Consider the following 16,300-nt stretch of genomic DNA (forward strand, 5'->3'; position numbering starts at 1 on the left):
TATATAAACTATTTTATGACAATAAACTTGAAAATTTAGATAAAACAAGTAAATTCTTTAGAAAACACAATTTACTAAAACTGACACAAGAAGAAATAGAAAATCTGAATAGTTCTCTGTCTATTAAAGGTACTTAATAATTTAAAAACATTCCACAAAAAAATTCCAGGTGAGATGACTTCATTTGTATGTAAACATTTAAGAAAAAAATGGAACACTTCCCAATTTGTGTTCCGAGGCTAGCATAAGCTTGATACCAAAACCTGATAAGATACTGAAAGAAAGGAAAATGCCAGGCCAATACGACTTATGAACATATTAATAGGTGCAAAACTCCTAAAAATAATTCGTAAATGCAATACAGTTATACATAAAAAGATAGTACATTATGGCCAACTTCGGTTTACTCCAGGAACACAATAATAGTTTAACATTTTGAAATCTACAGAGTCCTAGTCAGAATAATTAGGCCAGAGAAAGAAATAAGGAGCATCCAAATTGGAAAGAAAAGAGTCAGATTATTGTTCTTTGCAGACAACATGATCTTATATTTAGAAAAACCTAAAAACTCTTAGAATTGATAAATGAATTTAGTCAAGTTGCATGATACAAAATCAACATGCAAAAATCAGTAATGTTTCTATATGTTAACAGCAATTAATCTGAAAAAGAAATTGAGAAAGCAATCCCATTTACAATAGCAACCAAATAAATAAATAAAACCACCTAGGAATAAATTTAACCAAAGAAGTGAAAGATCTCTATAAGGACAACTAAAAGACACTAATCAAAGAAATTCAAGAAGACACACAAAAAAATGGAAAGATATCCCATGCTCATGGATTGGAAGAATTAATATTGTTAAAATGTCTATACTACCCAAAGCCATCTATAGAGTCAATGCAATTCCTGAAAAATTACCAATGCCATTATAAAATTTGTAGGGAAAGGACAGTCTTTTTAATAAATGGTGCTCAGGAAACTGGATATTCATATTCAGAAGAGTGAAATGAGATCCCCATCTTTTACCACATACAAAAATCAACACAAAATTAAAGACTTAAATCTAAGACCTGAAACTATGAAACTACTAGAAGAAAACATTGGGGAAATGCTATAGGACATTGGTTTGGGCAAAGGTTTTTTGGATAAGACCCCAAAAGAATAGGCAACAAAAGCAAAAATAGACAAATGGGACTACATCAAGCTAAAAAGCTTCTTTACAGCAAAGGAAACAATTAACAAAGTGAAGAGACAACCTACATAATGGTAGAAAATATTTGCAAACTATTCATCTGACAAGGGATTAATAACCAGAATATAGAAGGAATTCAAACAACTCGACAGCAAAAAAATAAAATTATTAGATCATTAAATATGAAATGTCCAATTTGAAATCAAAAGTATAGTTTATTATATCTCAAACAAGGAGCAGTACCATTAATCAAAGTATGCACCTAAACTATCAACACAACTTTGCCATCTTAACAGTAGCTTGTTTATGCCAGCAGCAAAGAAGCCTGGAGAGCCAGTGGTGATAAAATTGCAAAAGGTGTTTTCTACAGCTTGTTGAGAATTGAATATTTTTCCTTGTAAGAAGTGGTCCAAAGCCTGGAAGAAGTGGTAGTTAGTGCAAGGTCTGGTGAATACAGTGGATGACAGTGAGTTTCCAAGTCCAACTTCTGTAGTTCGAGCAGCGTTGTTTGTGCCACGTGTGGTCGAGCGTTGTCCTGCAAGAGGATTGGCCTGTCTCTATTGACCAGTCTCGGCTGCTTAATCACGGTCATCCTCATCATTTCATCCAATTGGTTGCAGTAGACATCGCTGTAATCAACTGACCAAGTGTCATGAAGCTGTAGTGGATAATACCAGCACTGGACCACCAAACAGACACCCTTAGCTTTTATTTATGAAACATAGTTTTGGATTATGTTTCGGCACTTCATCTTTATCCAACCATTGTGCCAAACACTTGTGATTGTCAAAAAGAATCCATTTTTCATCACGCGTACAATACCTTGTAGAAATGGTTCACCTTTATGTCATGACGGCAGAGAAAGGTAAGCTTGGAGACAATTTCTCTTCTGACGCTCATTTAATTCATATGGTACCCACCCATCCAGCTTCTTTACCTTGCCGATGTGTTTCAAATGGTCCAATATTGTTGGAATAGTAATGTTAAACCTTGCTGCTAATTCACACGTAATTTGAGATGGATTCGCTTCCACTACAGCTTTCAGCTCATCATTACTCACCTTGGTCTCAGGTCACCCACATGTCTCATTTTCAAGATTAAAATCACCATGACAGAACTTCTCAAACCTTCGACATACTTTCTGTTCATTAGCCACGTCCTTCCCAAATACGTCAATTACTTATTGCACAGTTACTATTGCACTGTTTGCAATAGCCAACGATTTGAAATAACTTAAACTTTGTATTATAAGAGACTAGCTACATAAATTATGTTACATAATAATTTACAGAATGGAATACTATACAGCTATAAAATAAAGGAGAAAGTTCTTTATGTACTAATATAGAATGACCTCCAAAACAAAAAGTACAAAAAAAGGTGTGTACTGTATGCTACCATGCTATCATTTGTACATTTAAAAAAAGAATATTATATGTAAATTTGCTCTGATATGTATAAATTCTGTCTGCAAAAATTCCTAAGACACTGACAATAATATCCATCCTCAGGGACAGGACATGATAGCTCAGGGATGAGGAAGGTAGAGAGGATTTTTCATTTTGTGCCTTTTGTATCCTTTGACTTTGAACCACATAAATGTATTAGCTATCAAAAAATGCACAACACATTAAATTTTACAATGTGTGATATAAGGGTGTAGTTACACTCCATCCTGTCCATGCTTACCCTGAACTTGGCTGAAAACAAAGTCTCTTGTTATCTATTTAGTTGCTTGATTACAATATCTAAGAAGATAAGTAATTTTTTACTTGAAAACTAATGCTCCAGAATAAAAGTTAAATAAGAAAATAAAAAGGTAAAAAAATAAAGAAAAACGAAGTTGTTCAACAACAGTGACAGAATCATGGTTTGTTTAAAGCAATCAAACAAATATCAACAACAAAAAAGAACTCATGCAAATGTTTAGCTAAACTGTCTCTAAGGGAATATACTAAAACTTTGGCAAGGAGGAGAGTGGATGAGATAATACATTTAACTTTTTATTAGATACTTCCACATTGTTGGATTCTTCTGATTTTTTGACATATTAATTCATTTTAGAATTAAAAAAATTTATCAGATTTAAATATAAAAAAGCCTATGTTTACATCAGTAACCAAACATACATAAAAGTGTTCAGGTAAGTAATTCAAAGGAAAGAAAAAGTTATATGCATAAAAACGTTTATTAAACACCATATATAAAATATAAAAATATTCATATATAATTTATGTATATATGTATGCCTATACGTTAAATAAGAAAATAATTCATTAAATGATAACATATCCACTAGATAGAATATCTATTAAATCACATTTATGTAGACTATGTGATAATTGGTGTAATGCCTATGATATAATAGTGATAAAAAAAGATACGAACTTTCACGTACAACTAAATGGAAAACATTCACATGGAAAATGAATGGGAAAGTGGTGGAATTAAGGCTGATTCTTTGTCTCTTTTCAACACTCTTTATAACATAATTTCAAAACTAATTTTTCAGATTATTTTCAAAATTTTCACCTTTGAGTTTTCTTACTTTTGTCAGAATTTAATTTGAGAAGCAAAAAAACAAAGTAAAAGACGCCTGCTTGTTAACCCAATGAAGATGACTAAGGCCCAGCATGAACCATAGTAGATGTTTGTCAGGAAAGAGACACTTACTTGCATCTCCCGCTGGAGGAGGAGGGTGGGCAGCCTGTCGCAGGGAGGTGCTTCTGAAAGGCTGCACCGGCTTCTCTAGGTGCTGGGCGCCGTCCATGGGCTGCACCTTCCCCTTGGGGCTACCAAAGAGGTCCCCGATGTCCTTTCTGTGTCTGCATTCTTGGAGGAAACTCTCAAAAGATTTGTCTTTGAGTCTGAGGGAGGAAAACAGCGAGATTCTTTTCTTTGGAACCCTAGAAGCATCTGGGAAGGTCTCTTGCAAACTCACTTTCTCGAGAAGCGTGGGGACATCTTCAATCTTGCTGTAGGGTGGGGACGTGAGGGCAGGAAAGGTCTTGGATGGCCGATTGGGCAAACTGTGGGTGCGGAGGGCAGGGTCAGGAGGGCTGAGGTCTGAGGACTGGGTTCCCAGGGAGAAGAAGGCTGGGGCCCTGCCTGCCACGGTTCTCCCCGGGGAATGCTGGTCCCGGTCTTTGTTGCAACTGGTTTTCCTAAGGCTGAGGAAGCGAGTGGGTAAAGTTTTGGATTCTGGCTTGGCCCAGGCCTTCTTCCCACCTTCGGAGTTGGGGAGGAGGGGCTCCAGGGACCTTCGGATGGCATTGGCTATGAGTCGCAGGGGGGACCGCGGTGGGGGCACGCTGCGCTCCCCTGGGGCTCGTTCTGCCGGGGCCCCCATCTCCTCCCGAGCCTCTCTCTGGGCTGGCAGGGTCTCTCTCGCCGCCTGAGGGAGCAGCAAGGGGCGGACTGGTTTCAGCATTCGGCCTCCTCTTACATTCTCAGCACTTTGCTGGGAAGGCCGCTCCCCAGCCTCCAGGCGCACCCTCTCTGGGATGGAGTCGTTCCAATCCAGCAACATGGTCTTCTGCTCCTGAGTGAGGACTAACTTCTTTAAGCCGGACTTCTTCTCCTCCGCCAGCTCTGGCCCAGCCTCCTCTCGCCTCCTGGGTCCAATACTCCATCCTCCTGGGTCTTCTCCACCCCTGGGAGACAGCTCTTGGTCTGGCATGCACCTGTCCTTATCCCCAATGGGGTGTGGGTCTCTGTGGATGCTTCTGGTGTCCCGGAAAGGGGCCTCTGCCTCCTGGCACCCATCAGAAGTCCTCTCTGCAGGGCTTGCGTCTCTGCCAGGGCTCACCAGGCAGTATTCTGCCCACTCCAGCTCTGGGCGATGGGGTATATAGAGGGGAATGTCTCTGGGTGCCCCTTGGGCTCTGGCTCGCCTCAGAAAGATTGGGGTGGGAGGACTGTGATGACCTCTTGAGGCCTGTGAGGAGGGGTCGTAAGCTGTCACCTAGATGGGATGGGCAAAAATGGCAGTTATTTACAAATTCTCACCATTTCTTTATATGAGGAAGATGAATCTCAATCCATAACCCTCTCCTTTCTTTTCTCCAGATCTCAGATAGCCAAATTCAAAAAGAGTTTTGCCTAAGATGATTTCAAAGGGCTGCTCTTTATTCTAAATGGCTGCCTTGGGACCTGCCAGGCTCTGCCTGGAAGCCCTGACTCAGCACCGATCACAGGCTTTTCTGGGTCCCACACTGGGTGGGCAGGAAGCCAGAGGGGAGGCAAAAGCATGGCCCCTGCAGTTGACAAGCTCCTGGGCCATGAGGGCAGGGCTGGCCTGGCCTCTGTGGGTGGCCAGGCACGTAGGGGAGGACAAGCTCCTCCTTGGCTTACTCAGCCATGCTCCCTACTAAGGAACATGTGCCACCCACAGGGATGTTCCTCCAATAACCAAGCCATCAAGGTAAGGAGAAAAAAGTCACCCTCTCTAGAGTTGTGGTAGCCCAACGATGGCCTTTAGGACCTGCCAGTGACCCTTTTGAATCTCACACCTTGCACCATTGAGAAAGGAGCTATTTCTAGCATGCAGGAACTTGGACTCTCCAAGGACTGGCTGTTCCCTGCCAAGAGCTCTGGTGCCCAGGGGCAGGTCATGGGTCAGGGGCTTCATAAGAGCACACATCTTCTCTGTCTTGTGCCCTCTGCTTCCCAGAGAGAAGAGCCTGGCAGGTAATAGAGGTTTGATGAACACACACGGGAGGACAGAGTCCAGCCCTGGACATCGATGACATTTTCCATTCAAGGGAGATGTTGCTTCCAAGGTTCTCGGATGCTACCAAAGGCACCCTCACTTCTGTGCCTGCCGTCCTCTGGCTGTGAGCTCCTCAACACCCTCTGAGAGTTCCTTAAGGAAAGAGCATATGTCCTAGCACCTCTGCCTCCCATGGTGCAGCCCAACGCCTGCACAGTCTGTCCCTGTAAAGTGTGCTGAGGAAGTGACAGGGTGGCCGAGACAGAGCAGCATGAGCTTTCGCGAAAGGCACATGCGGGGAAGGCTGGGCTGGACCCCTGACGGGCATTTCTCTGGCCCTGGCTTTGCATTTGGGTTGACCTAAGAGCACTTAGAATCCAGAGTTAAGAGTCAAAAGTTGGAGGCAGCTCAGCTTTGAACACCCTCGGGGTACTCACCTGAGGTGGAGAGGAACCATCCAGAGCATTCCTAGGAATACTGGCTGAAGAGGAAGAAGATGTCGGAAAAGACGAAGGAGAGGACAATGAAGAAAAAGGAAGAGATGGAGAAGGTTCCTTTGGAGGTGACACAGTTCTTTTGTTCATTGATGTTAAACCTACCAAGGAAAGAACACACCCTCCGTTACAGAGCTGTTACTACCTTATCAAGAAAGGAGGAGGTTGTATTAGTAGGTGAAGCTCCCATTCTATAAGCAGAGCCAGAGAGAGGGAGATGTCAGAGGCTGGTTCAGAGATCCCCGGTGCCCACGGCTTGGGACGTGGAGGAGTGGGTACAGGAGTGGCAGGGCCCTGTGGGGGAAAGGAGGGCCCAGGATGAAGAGCCTAAGAACCATTGTGTTTCAGACTCACGTGAGAATGTTCCTGAGATGTAACAGGGAGCCTCCAGAGTGTTTTTTAGAAACTAGCATCTGTCTCTAAAGATCCCCTAAAGCCACTGTGGTTGGGAGCTGGGGCCGTGTTAGATCACTTAGTCAGTAAACTACACTGGCTATTCATGATGCCGACCCTTCGCTATGGGCACGGACAGGGTAGACATTCTCGACTAATGAAATGGGCTCCTCCTGCTCACGTGTGCACCAGGGGGCTCTCACACGACAGGTAGTTTGAGATTTTCGGAGATCACATGGGAGGGAGGTTACGGTGAGTGTGGGGGCATGTGAAGCACATGGAGTGGGGGCCACGCCAAGCTCCCATAGGTCAGGGAACAAACAGGACACAGCATGGCTGCTCCGAGACGCAGGAGGAAGAGTGGAGCAGAGGCCCGGGGACGGGCCTGCTCTGAGCTGTGGGGAGCTGAGATCCCCCAGGCAGAGCAGAATCCCGACAGTTGTGGCCTATAAGGTCAGCCAAGCTCACGTGCACGTGCGCTTTCTCCCTCTCCCTCTCCCTCTCTCCCCCCTCCCCTCGAGTATGGTAACCTTAAATCGAAAAGCCCAAGCATTTTTCTCCATATTGGACCATTTCAGATCATTCATCCTCAAAGAGATTCAGAAAAATGCCATGTACCCTTTCCGATTCGCCCACTCAGTGTCTGCCCTCAGCCCAACCAGCTGTCCTAGGAACCACAGTGGCACAGAGCGGATGTCCCTCAGAAACATTGCAGGACCACTGCGCCTATCCAGTCTTCTCTCTTGTCTGACCTCTGACTCCTGCTTCCGGCTGCTCAGCTGACCCCTTCCCCCCAAGGTGCCCAGCCTTCAGATTGTAGCTTCTCAGCCCAACACAGTCCCCTGGTCTCATTTTCTGGGTGAGAGGCTGCTCCTGGGGGACGCACAGAGACTGGGTAAACTGAGCCCCACCCACACAGGGAGACCACACGGGTGGGCTCTCAGAACGCTGCCCTGCTTCGCTCATACACAAATGCACGTGTGTCCGACCAGGTGTCCCAGCCTGGGGTTCTGAGCAGATGGTGCCACACCCGGTCAGCGAGCTCCCAGGGCAGCCACCCAGCGTGCTTTGGAGGGAAAGGTAACTCGGGAACAGATGTGATCGCAGGCGGCAGGAAGGAGCTGCCGGGGAGGCGGCTGGCCTGCCTCCTGCTGCCCGCGCCCTGCCGCAGCCCACAAGGAGAAGGTTCGAGCCTAAAAAGGCAAAAGTTGTGAGTCAGTTGTTGCCTTGCTTCCTGTCCTCAGCTTGCCAAATTCCTGCCAAATTCCTTCTTCCCCTCTTCCTTGCCCCCTCATTCTCTTCTCCCTGCCTTCTCCTGAATCAAACTCCTTCACAAGTCTCAAGGCCCCTCAGCTCAGCAGACTGCATTTTTGCTCCCCCGAGCAGAGCTCAGGGACCTTCTGGCACAAAGCCAGGGCCACCTTGGGAACCAAGCCTGACAGAAAAGTCCAGGGCTTCTAAGGTTATGACCCAGCAGCTGCTCCCTCCTCCTTTCTCTAATCCCCACCCCAGCTCGGGGGTCTCTCTCTCCATACGTGGTCCTCACGCGCTGTCTTCACTCAAGCAGGGCTCAAGGAGACAGGGGAAGCCAAGCCCTTGGTCCTGGCTGCCACTCAAGCCACCACCTGGGAGGTGGGCCAGCCTGGGGGGAGGGCAGGGGAGCCAGGGCCCAGCTGGGAGCTAGTAGGGAGGCCAGCGCCTGTGGGTCCTCTCACAAGATGGCGAAAGGCAGCCTGGAACCCCACACCCCCCACACTCACACCAGCTGCCTGCCCCTGAGCCAGCTATTTACCCTAGGTTTTCTCATCCCAAAATGGGGAGTGCGGTGCAGCTTTCTGGGGTGGTCGCAGGAATGCAATGGGATAAAAAGAGCTGCTGGGTAGTGCAGGACACAAAGGAAATGCTACCTGTTCGCTAAATAGGAGTTCCACCCCTTTCCATTCTCTCGAGCACACAAGTGGTGTCCAATAAAGACACTGCTGAACCCCTCACCCATTCCAGAGGGGGCTACACACCCAGCCAAGGTTTCTCTAACTGTTGGCCCAGGAATTTCTCATTTGCTAAGTCAGATCCTCCTCCGCCATCCCTTTCCTTGAAACCGGGGTACAGCCCACACAGGGCTGCCCTGCCTTCTTCCAGGTCCTGGACGCTGCTGGCCCTTAGGGTCCCTTTGTGCATGGAGGGGGGTGTTGACGAGCAGACCAGGGCCTGAGAAACAGCCTCCTGGCCCTTCCTGGGGGCCCTCTGGCAATGGCGACCTTTTTCCTAGGTCCCAGAGGTCATGGTTAGCTGGGGGAGGGTGCCAAGGGCAGTCTCACAGCCCTGTCTGCCCTCTCTCTGGGGCTTGGGGCCAGCACCAGCTGTGACCACCACCACTGCCTCCAGACAGGGGGCATGGTGCCCTGTGTTCTGCTCCCTGGACAAGACCAGCCCTGCCCTTTGAGGTTTCCTTTTGGGCAAAATGAAGATAACCAAAAAGATGGCTCTGGTGGATTTTCACAAGGATTGGGATTCCAGGGTGCAGCTTCACAGAATTTGGAGGATATGGAAGGCACAAATCCCTCTCTAAGTCTTGGAGCGCCCTCTAGGGGCAGCAGCCTGCTCAGGCCTGAACCCATGTGCTCCATTTGCTCCGGGTCCAGCCAGCTTGTTTCTTGGTTCATTCATTCATTCATTCAGCAAACAAGGACTGAGTTTCTCCTCTGAGCCAGACCAGGCTAGACATTAGGGCTATAGAAATGGTTCAAACTCAAGCCCTCAAGCCAGCTCTCATACATACTTGAGAATCAGCGCCTGATACTCCTGATAACTCAAGGCTGAGATCCCCAGCCCACCTCAGAAACACAGAGCTGCTCAGCTGTCCACTCTCCTGCGCCTCCTCCAGCAACCAGACCCTGCTAGAGCTGTGGTGGGGGGTGTCTCCCGCCAGCCTCTCTGCTCTCACCCCAAGCCGAGTGCTGGGAGTTCCTGAGGGCAAGACTGAACGCCCCACTGGTGGCACTCGGAAAAGTGGGCTGGAAGTGTTGGGACAGACTCTGCACCACACAGCCCTGTGGCGGGCGGGCAGCAGGACCCCAGGACCTGGGGAGGACGGGAGTAGGGCAGTGAGCAAGACAATGGACATATGGAAATGTCAACTCGGTCTGTCCTCTGCTCTTATGACTGGGGGCTATCAGATGATTCAAGAGTTATTTTAGGGTGTTGCAGGTGAAGCAGCCTGCCCAGGAATGCAGCTCTGGTTCCCGCTCCCGGGGCGCCCCGTCCCAGCCGGACCCAGCGAGAGGGCGGTGAGTCTGGGGGTTGCCAGGGAATGACTCACTGGCCGGCAGTTAGCCTTGACTCAGAAGGAAGGAAAACCAGGACTCTGTTCCAACTGCTGCAACGTTTCCTGGTAGAAACCCTTGTCTAACTCAAGGCCTTCCTGCTCCACCTCTCCCGGGGCGAGGCTGGAGAGGGAGTGGGCGTGCGGGGGAGAGGAGGTGCCGATGGACTTGGAATCAGATGAAGAATCGCTGCCCCTTACTCAGGGCCTGGGCGGGGAATTCCTGCTCTGTAACTGCTGCAGCGCCTGGAACGGGGGCCAGCCCAGGGTGCTGTGGGACCGTGTGTGGTCACGGTGCCCCTAGAGGGGGCCTGCTGCCCTGGCACTCACCGCGACCCTGGTCCTCACCCAACCCTGATCTTCCCAGGGATGCTTGGGCCAAGGCCTGCTCAGAACAAGGAGCAGGACTGTGTGTGTGAGTGTATTTGTGTGTGTGTGTCTCTGTGTGTGTGTCCGTGTGTGCACGTGCTTGTGTGTGCATGCGTGTGCATGTACATAGCTTCCTGTTTTGCATGAGACCATTAAGCTGACACCTCAGCCCAACTCCAGTGTACAGAATCAAATGGTCCAGAGTCCCTGGACCTCAGCGTGCCCATGTGTGTTTCAAAAATCTTGGAGCTGATGGCTGCTTAGACTCTGCCTGGCAAGACTGCAGAATCCTAAGGCTCCATGATTCCAGAGTGGGGGGTAGAGGGGGATGGGAAGGTCCCCATTCCCTTGGGAAATGCTTCTTCTAGTCAGCAGTGGAAAAGTCAGGCTTGTATTTCATTTCTGGCCCCTCCCATCCAGGAGGCCGTGTCAGAGAAGACGCCACATAAGGAATGAGAACAGCTGCCCCTGAGAATTAACCAGAGAACTCCCGCCTGCCCCCAGCACACCCCCACCCTACCCCGAGAGCTCGTGACTCACTGGACTGGAATTCTCTTCTCCAGTTCTGGTATTTGCTCTGGGTTGCAGACTGGAAGCTATTGGCTCGTTGCAGAGCAGCTGTGGAAAAAGCAAGGGGCAGGGAAGGTGGGGAGGGAGGAAGAGTCTCTTCAGTGTGTCGAATAAACAGGGATTTTTCTCCTGTGGCCCATTTACCAAAAATTAGCAGACCAATGAACCCATTCCTTCCCCCAGACAGCATTTCCCTGTCTCCACAACACACAACACCAAACTTCCCATTCATTCACTCACCAAATATTTATTTAGACCCTGCTATGGGATAGTTGCTGCCCTTAATCAGAAAATGCCTCAAATTCTGAGCCATCATTCTAAGTCACCGATCGTTAGTATTTACATGCACGCTGTAGACATGTGCATACGTACATACAGGCATACATTCATTCACTTACATCAGAACAGTTCTTTACAGCTGAGGCCTTGTATCAATGTTCCGTGTACGGAACAGGTGAAAACTGGGGCTGCTCTGATTGAAGTCAGGAAGCTGCAGAAAGTTCTACCCGCCCCTGTCCCCACGGAGCCCTGGAAGCCCTTTGGAAACCAGTTTTAACTGAAGCTCTGGACAATCCATTGTCTCGACCCCTCCTCTTGGCCTAGTTCCCATGGAAACACATCCACAGGTCACCATGCACTTCGTACTGAAGACCCTGTGACCGGCAGGCCTGGAGGATTAGCTGAGCACACCGAACATCACGTGCATTGGCCATTTAGGGCGTGAGGGTGGGATCCAAGTGTGCCCGTTCCCAGGCAGGGTCCTCGGGTCTGTTCTCAGGCTCCAGGCCTCTGTGCCCCCAGCACATGCAGAGAGACAGAATGGGGATGGGGCACCTTGAGTGATCACACAGCTGGGGCCAGGAGGTGAGGAAGGAAAGAAAGCTCACGGGAGTGATTTGGGTGTGGGAGAATGGGGGTAGGGCAGGTCTGAACACAAGACTCTCTGACCCCAAGGCCCAGCTGGCCCAGCCCCCTCTCCCCCTGGAAACAGTCCTAGACATCCTGCTCCCTGCCAGGCCTCAGAGCCGGGCCTCAGCTCTTTCCTAGCGGCTGGGCTGCGTAGCGCAGCTGTCAACCAGAACCTGGGGGCTTCCTTTCCTCGAGTCAGGATCCTCCGCTCCTTAGACTCTTGGCCCCTCTTCCTCCCTTACTCCACTCAGAGACGTGTCGTGCCTGCTCTGCCCGGCAGGTCCCCAGTGCCCCAGCTCTGCTCTCAAGATCACGTCCGTGGGCTATAGAGGAGCCTGTGTGGGAGGGCACATAGTCCCCCATCTCCCCGCTGCAGAGTGGGTCCGCTTCCTCCCTGCCCAGTGCAGGCTGGGTTTTCCGGGCTGGATGTTCTGCGTAAGGAGCAAGCAGGCTTTAAGTGCAGCTACATCCTGCTGACCGAAGTTAACCGTTTGACCTTGTGGAATGGAACCTACGCGAAATGGCTAAAATCCACGAGAGAGTTTCCATCACTGGTGTTTAGAGGGCACACATGCGTACATTGGCACCGCGATGGGAACGGAACAATGGGCTGGGCAGTAATGATTTCTCTCTTTCTCTTTTTTTTAAGATCCCAATTGTGATTCTGGGTAGTGATTTCATCTAGCAATTCTGAACAGCAAAAGCAGGACTGGTTCCTTTCTTTTTAGCTTATATTTTATGTGTACTTAATTTATATTTATTTTAAAGGAGCACTTGCAGGGATCGTAGTACATGACCTGCTATAAAAACAGGCAGAGGGTAAGTATTCTGCCATGTGGTGCTGGCGATACCATTTTATTGTTACAAACTAGTGGTGCCCTCCATATGCCATTGGACCATCCTGTTATCAAATTATTGCCAAAAAATTATGGATAAATACTAATTCTTCTCAGCCAGAATAATTTGAGGGCAGATTGTCCTCCTAAATCTAACTGGTTTATAGCCAAGAATCCAATGCACTAGATTAATTCATGTTGTTGTTTGGGCATGCTTTGTACACGCAATGCATCCAGGCAGGCCCTCCACAGAGCTGTGCTTCTGAGCCTCCCAAAGGGTAGGATACAGTCCACTGCGTCGAAGCACCCAGGGTGCTCAGACAAAATGCAGATACTTGGCCTCACATCAGATCCAGTGAATCTGAATCTCTGAAGGTGGGAACCTGGGAACCTGACTTTTAAACAAGACTTCCAAGAATCACTGAACCGGATGTTTTGGGGGAGTGTTTTCCACGGCCTCAATAATGCAGGGAGTAAGCGATGTTTCAGACCATCACCTTGGGCGTGTTCTACGAACTTTGAGGATATGGTAGGTCTCTTAATGTGTTGAGGCACTTCTTTTACAGTGTGGGAAAATGTACGTAACATAAAAATTACCATCTGAAACATTTTTAAGTACAGAGTTCAGTGGCATTAAGTACATTCACACTGCTGTGCAACCATCGCTGCCATCCAGCTCAAACTGAAACTCTGCAATCATTAAACAATATCCCCCCTCCCCTCAGCCCCCAGTCCCTGGTAACCACAATCTACTTTCTGTCTTTATGAATTTGACTACTCCAGGGGCCTCATATAAGCGGCATCATATAGTATTTATCTTTTTATGATTGGCTTATTTCCCTTAGCATAATGTCCTCAGGGTTTATCTATGTTGTAGCGTGTGTCAGAAGTTCCTTCCTTTATAAGGCTGAATAACATTTCACGGTATGGATATACCACGTTCTACGTTTTGTTTATCCATTTGTCTTTTGATGGACATTTGGTTTGTCCATGACATTTTGACACATGTGACTAATGCTTCTATGAGCATGACTGTACAAACCAAGAGACTTTCTAAAACAATATCCTGGTCTTGTCCAGCCTTCCCTGAGCTCGCCTTGGAGGCATTTGTCCAGGTGAGAAGTGTGGCTGATGAAGGTCTTTAACACCCACACACCCTGCATTATTTGGTATAGCGATGGGCCACCATAACCAGCAACACAAAGCACGGTACTTAGACCTATGTCAGAGATTTTAACCTCACAATGTGGTCTGCCTATCAGTGATCAAAGCAATGACTGATGAAGACTAACTCAATAAAAATTGTTTGAAAAGTCATACAGTCTATTCATGTCTCTAACTACTCTGTATTTTATCCTAGAGTTAAACTGGACTGGCCACACTGCCTTACCCTCTTGACCCAACCCCATTCTGCCGGGAGAACTTCTTTCACTGAGTTATGCGTGATTGGCATGCCCTTACCTGCCAGCAAGGGGTAATACAAGAAACAGCCTTGAGAAAACCATGGCTGCATTTTCTGAGCAGCTGTTGTTTAAGACATGATCTAATACATCTCTCAGTATCATCTGTTTGACATGAGCTGCAAACTTTCTACAGAGTGAAGCATTAGGAAGAGTGGTGCCCGCTCTGAGATCTTGCTGTAAACCAACATATTTTTTCCTCATGAACAATGAGAATAATAATTGTCTGTGTTTCCTTTTTTAACATTAGCTGCCAGAAAACTCAGAATCGAGCTTATGATTCAAGGAGAGCAACTGTTTAGGACTATGGTCTGCCTCTCTGGGGTCTATACCTCCTAAAGTGGTTTTGTTAATCCTGATTATGATGCTTGATTTTTCATATATATAGATACAAAATTTTGTTTTGTCTTTCTTGTAAGTTGCCTGAAATCCCCTGGCAACTGGGGGGAAAGGAGAAGTGGAGGAAAGGGATGAAAAGCAGGAAGGCTTCATATCTGCAAATCAGGGGGTTGCAGCCCAGGGAGACGGACGGCTGTACAAGGCCAAGCAGTAATCAGAGGCAGGACTAGCCCCAGCTAGGCACGGGCCAGTACTTAGCTCATCGCCAGTGCTAAGCCTTTATGGACAGCCCACAATGGTACTTAACAATTGTGTTTTGATGACAATTTGTCCTTTTTAAAAAAGGCTCACTTGGGAGGATAAATTCAGAGTTTCTAGGATTTAAAAATATCTGTATGAATTCTTTCCAGCCCCCAGCGCCGGTCCAGAGTGCAATTCTGCTCTTCACCACCAGAGAGAGGTGCAGGACAAGTTGAGTACCAGCCCTCCCCGCCGGCTAAGGCTGTTGTCCTGACCGTGGCAAGCCTCAGCCTGTTCCTTGGCAGGCTCTCCCAGAAGTTGCGCAGAAGTCAGACGATTTGGTCCCAAGTTGCTAAAGACAGCTATTTTTAGGAAGGAGAGCTAAGGGGGTGGAGTCGCCCGGCACTGACCACACCATTCTTTGGCCACGAGGCCCTGGGAAAGCAGTCAGTCCGTCTGCTCACCTGCAGAATAGGCCTCCTACTTACCTCCCAGGTCATCCTGGGGATGAACCAGGCCATATATGGGAAAAGTCCTGGCCCGTTACGGGTACTCAGTGAAGGTGCATTGATGACTGTGTGAGTAAAGTTTGAGTGTCTCCCGTGAACCCCCAGCTCCAGAAATGGCCCCCATGCCGCCCTGAGGCACGTGCCCAGGTGGTCCCAGGGAGGCATGTTGTGCAGCAGCAGCCGGGCCCACCGGCCTTCCCTGGGGGGCTGTGGAACACTGGAGGGCCCCTAAGGAGATACACACGGGAGGCAGGAGAGAGACTGCTCCAGCCAGGAGAGTCCTGGGGCCCTTATCTTTGCCATCCTGTCACACAGGACAGCGGCCAGGCCCTGTGAGATCTTCCCACGTGGGATCCCCAAGCTTCTCATGGAGAAGAGTGCCAGGCCGGGTCCCAATCTCCTCACCCTCACCTGCGCCCAATCCCCAAAGCTACTCGCCCCACTGCCTCCGAGCCCGAGGACGAGTCCCACTGTCACCTGGGCCTCCGCTCCCTCCCCATGTCCCAGAATCAAGCATCTGGGCTCTGTGCTCACCACGCACACCTGTGGGCCCCTCAGGGCACTGTGGAGAGGCCGCCCTGGTCTGGACCTCCCTCAGGGAGACGTGCCGGGCGAGAGGCTGTGGCAGAGGCTGGGATTCTGGCCGCTGGGGCCTCTCTTCACAGGGCTCCGAATTGGAGGCCTCGCTGCCGCCATAGTCAGACTCTGCGTCGGAGCTGGAGGAGGAAGGAGGGAGCGGGTGGTCAGGAGCCCCGGGACCCACCCCAACGCACACCCACACTGCGCCCACCCACGCCGCCCCCCATGGACCTCAGGGGCCTGGGCAAGCCCAGTGGGTCAGTCCTCTGTGCCCAGAGCCCGGCCTCAGACTTTGTTCTGGGCAGTACTGTGCCCCCCAAATTCCTGTGTTGACATCCTAACCCCAGGACCTCAGAATGGGACTGTAGTCAGAG

General features: G+C 48.9%; 1 protein-coding gene across 1 annotated transcript in view; it reads right to left on the reverse strand.

Annotated features, from left to right (window-relative positions):
- MICALCL (MICAL C-terminal like) overlaps nucleotides 1-16,049 on the reverse strand; it is a 66,447-nt gene extending 50,398 nt beyond the window's left edge. The window contains exons 1-4 of the mRNA XM_012654393.1: nucleotides 15,891-16,049; nucleotides 11,025-11,102; nucleotides 6,344-6,501; nucleotides 3,869-5,159 (exon numbers count right to left, since the gene is read on the reverse strand). Coding sequence (XP_012509847.1) covers nucleotides 3,869-5,159; nucleotides 6,344-6,490 — 1,438 coding nt within the window. The 5' untranslated portion in view covers nucleotides 6,491-6,501; nucleotides 11,025-11,102; nucleotides 15,891-16,049. The remainder of the gene's footprint in view (nucleotides 1-3,868; nucleotides 5,160-6,343; nucleotides 6,502-11,024; nucleotides 11,103-15,890) is intronic.
- Nucleotides 16,050-16,300: the final 251 nt, after the last annotated feature.

This window comes from Propithecus coquereli, unplaced genomic scaffold, assembly GCF_000956105.1.
Source record: "Propithecus coquereli isolate 6110/MARCELLA unplaced genomic scaffold, Pcoq_1.0 Scaffold44, whole genome shotgun sequence".
Lineage (NCBI taxonomy): Eukaryota > Metazoa > Chordata > Mammalia > Primates > Indriidae > Propithecus > Propithecus coquereli.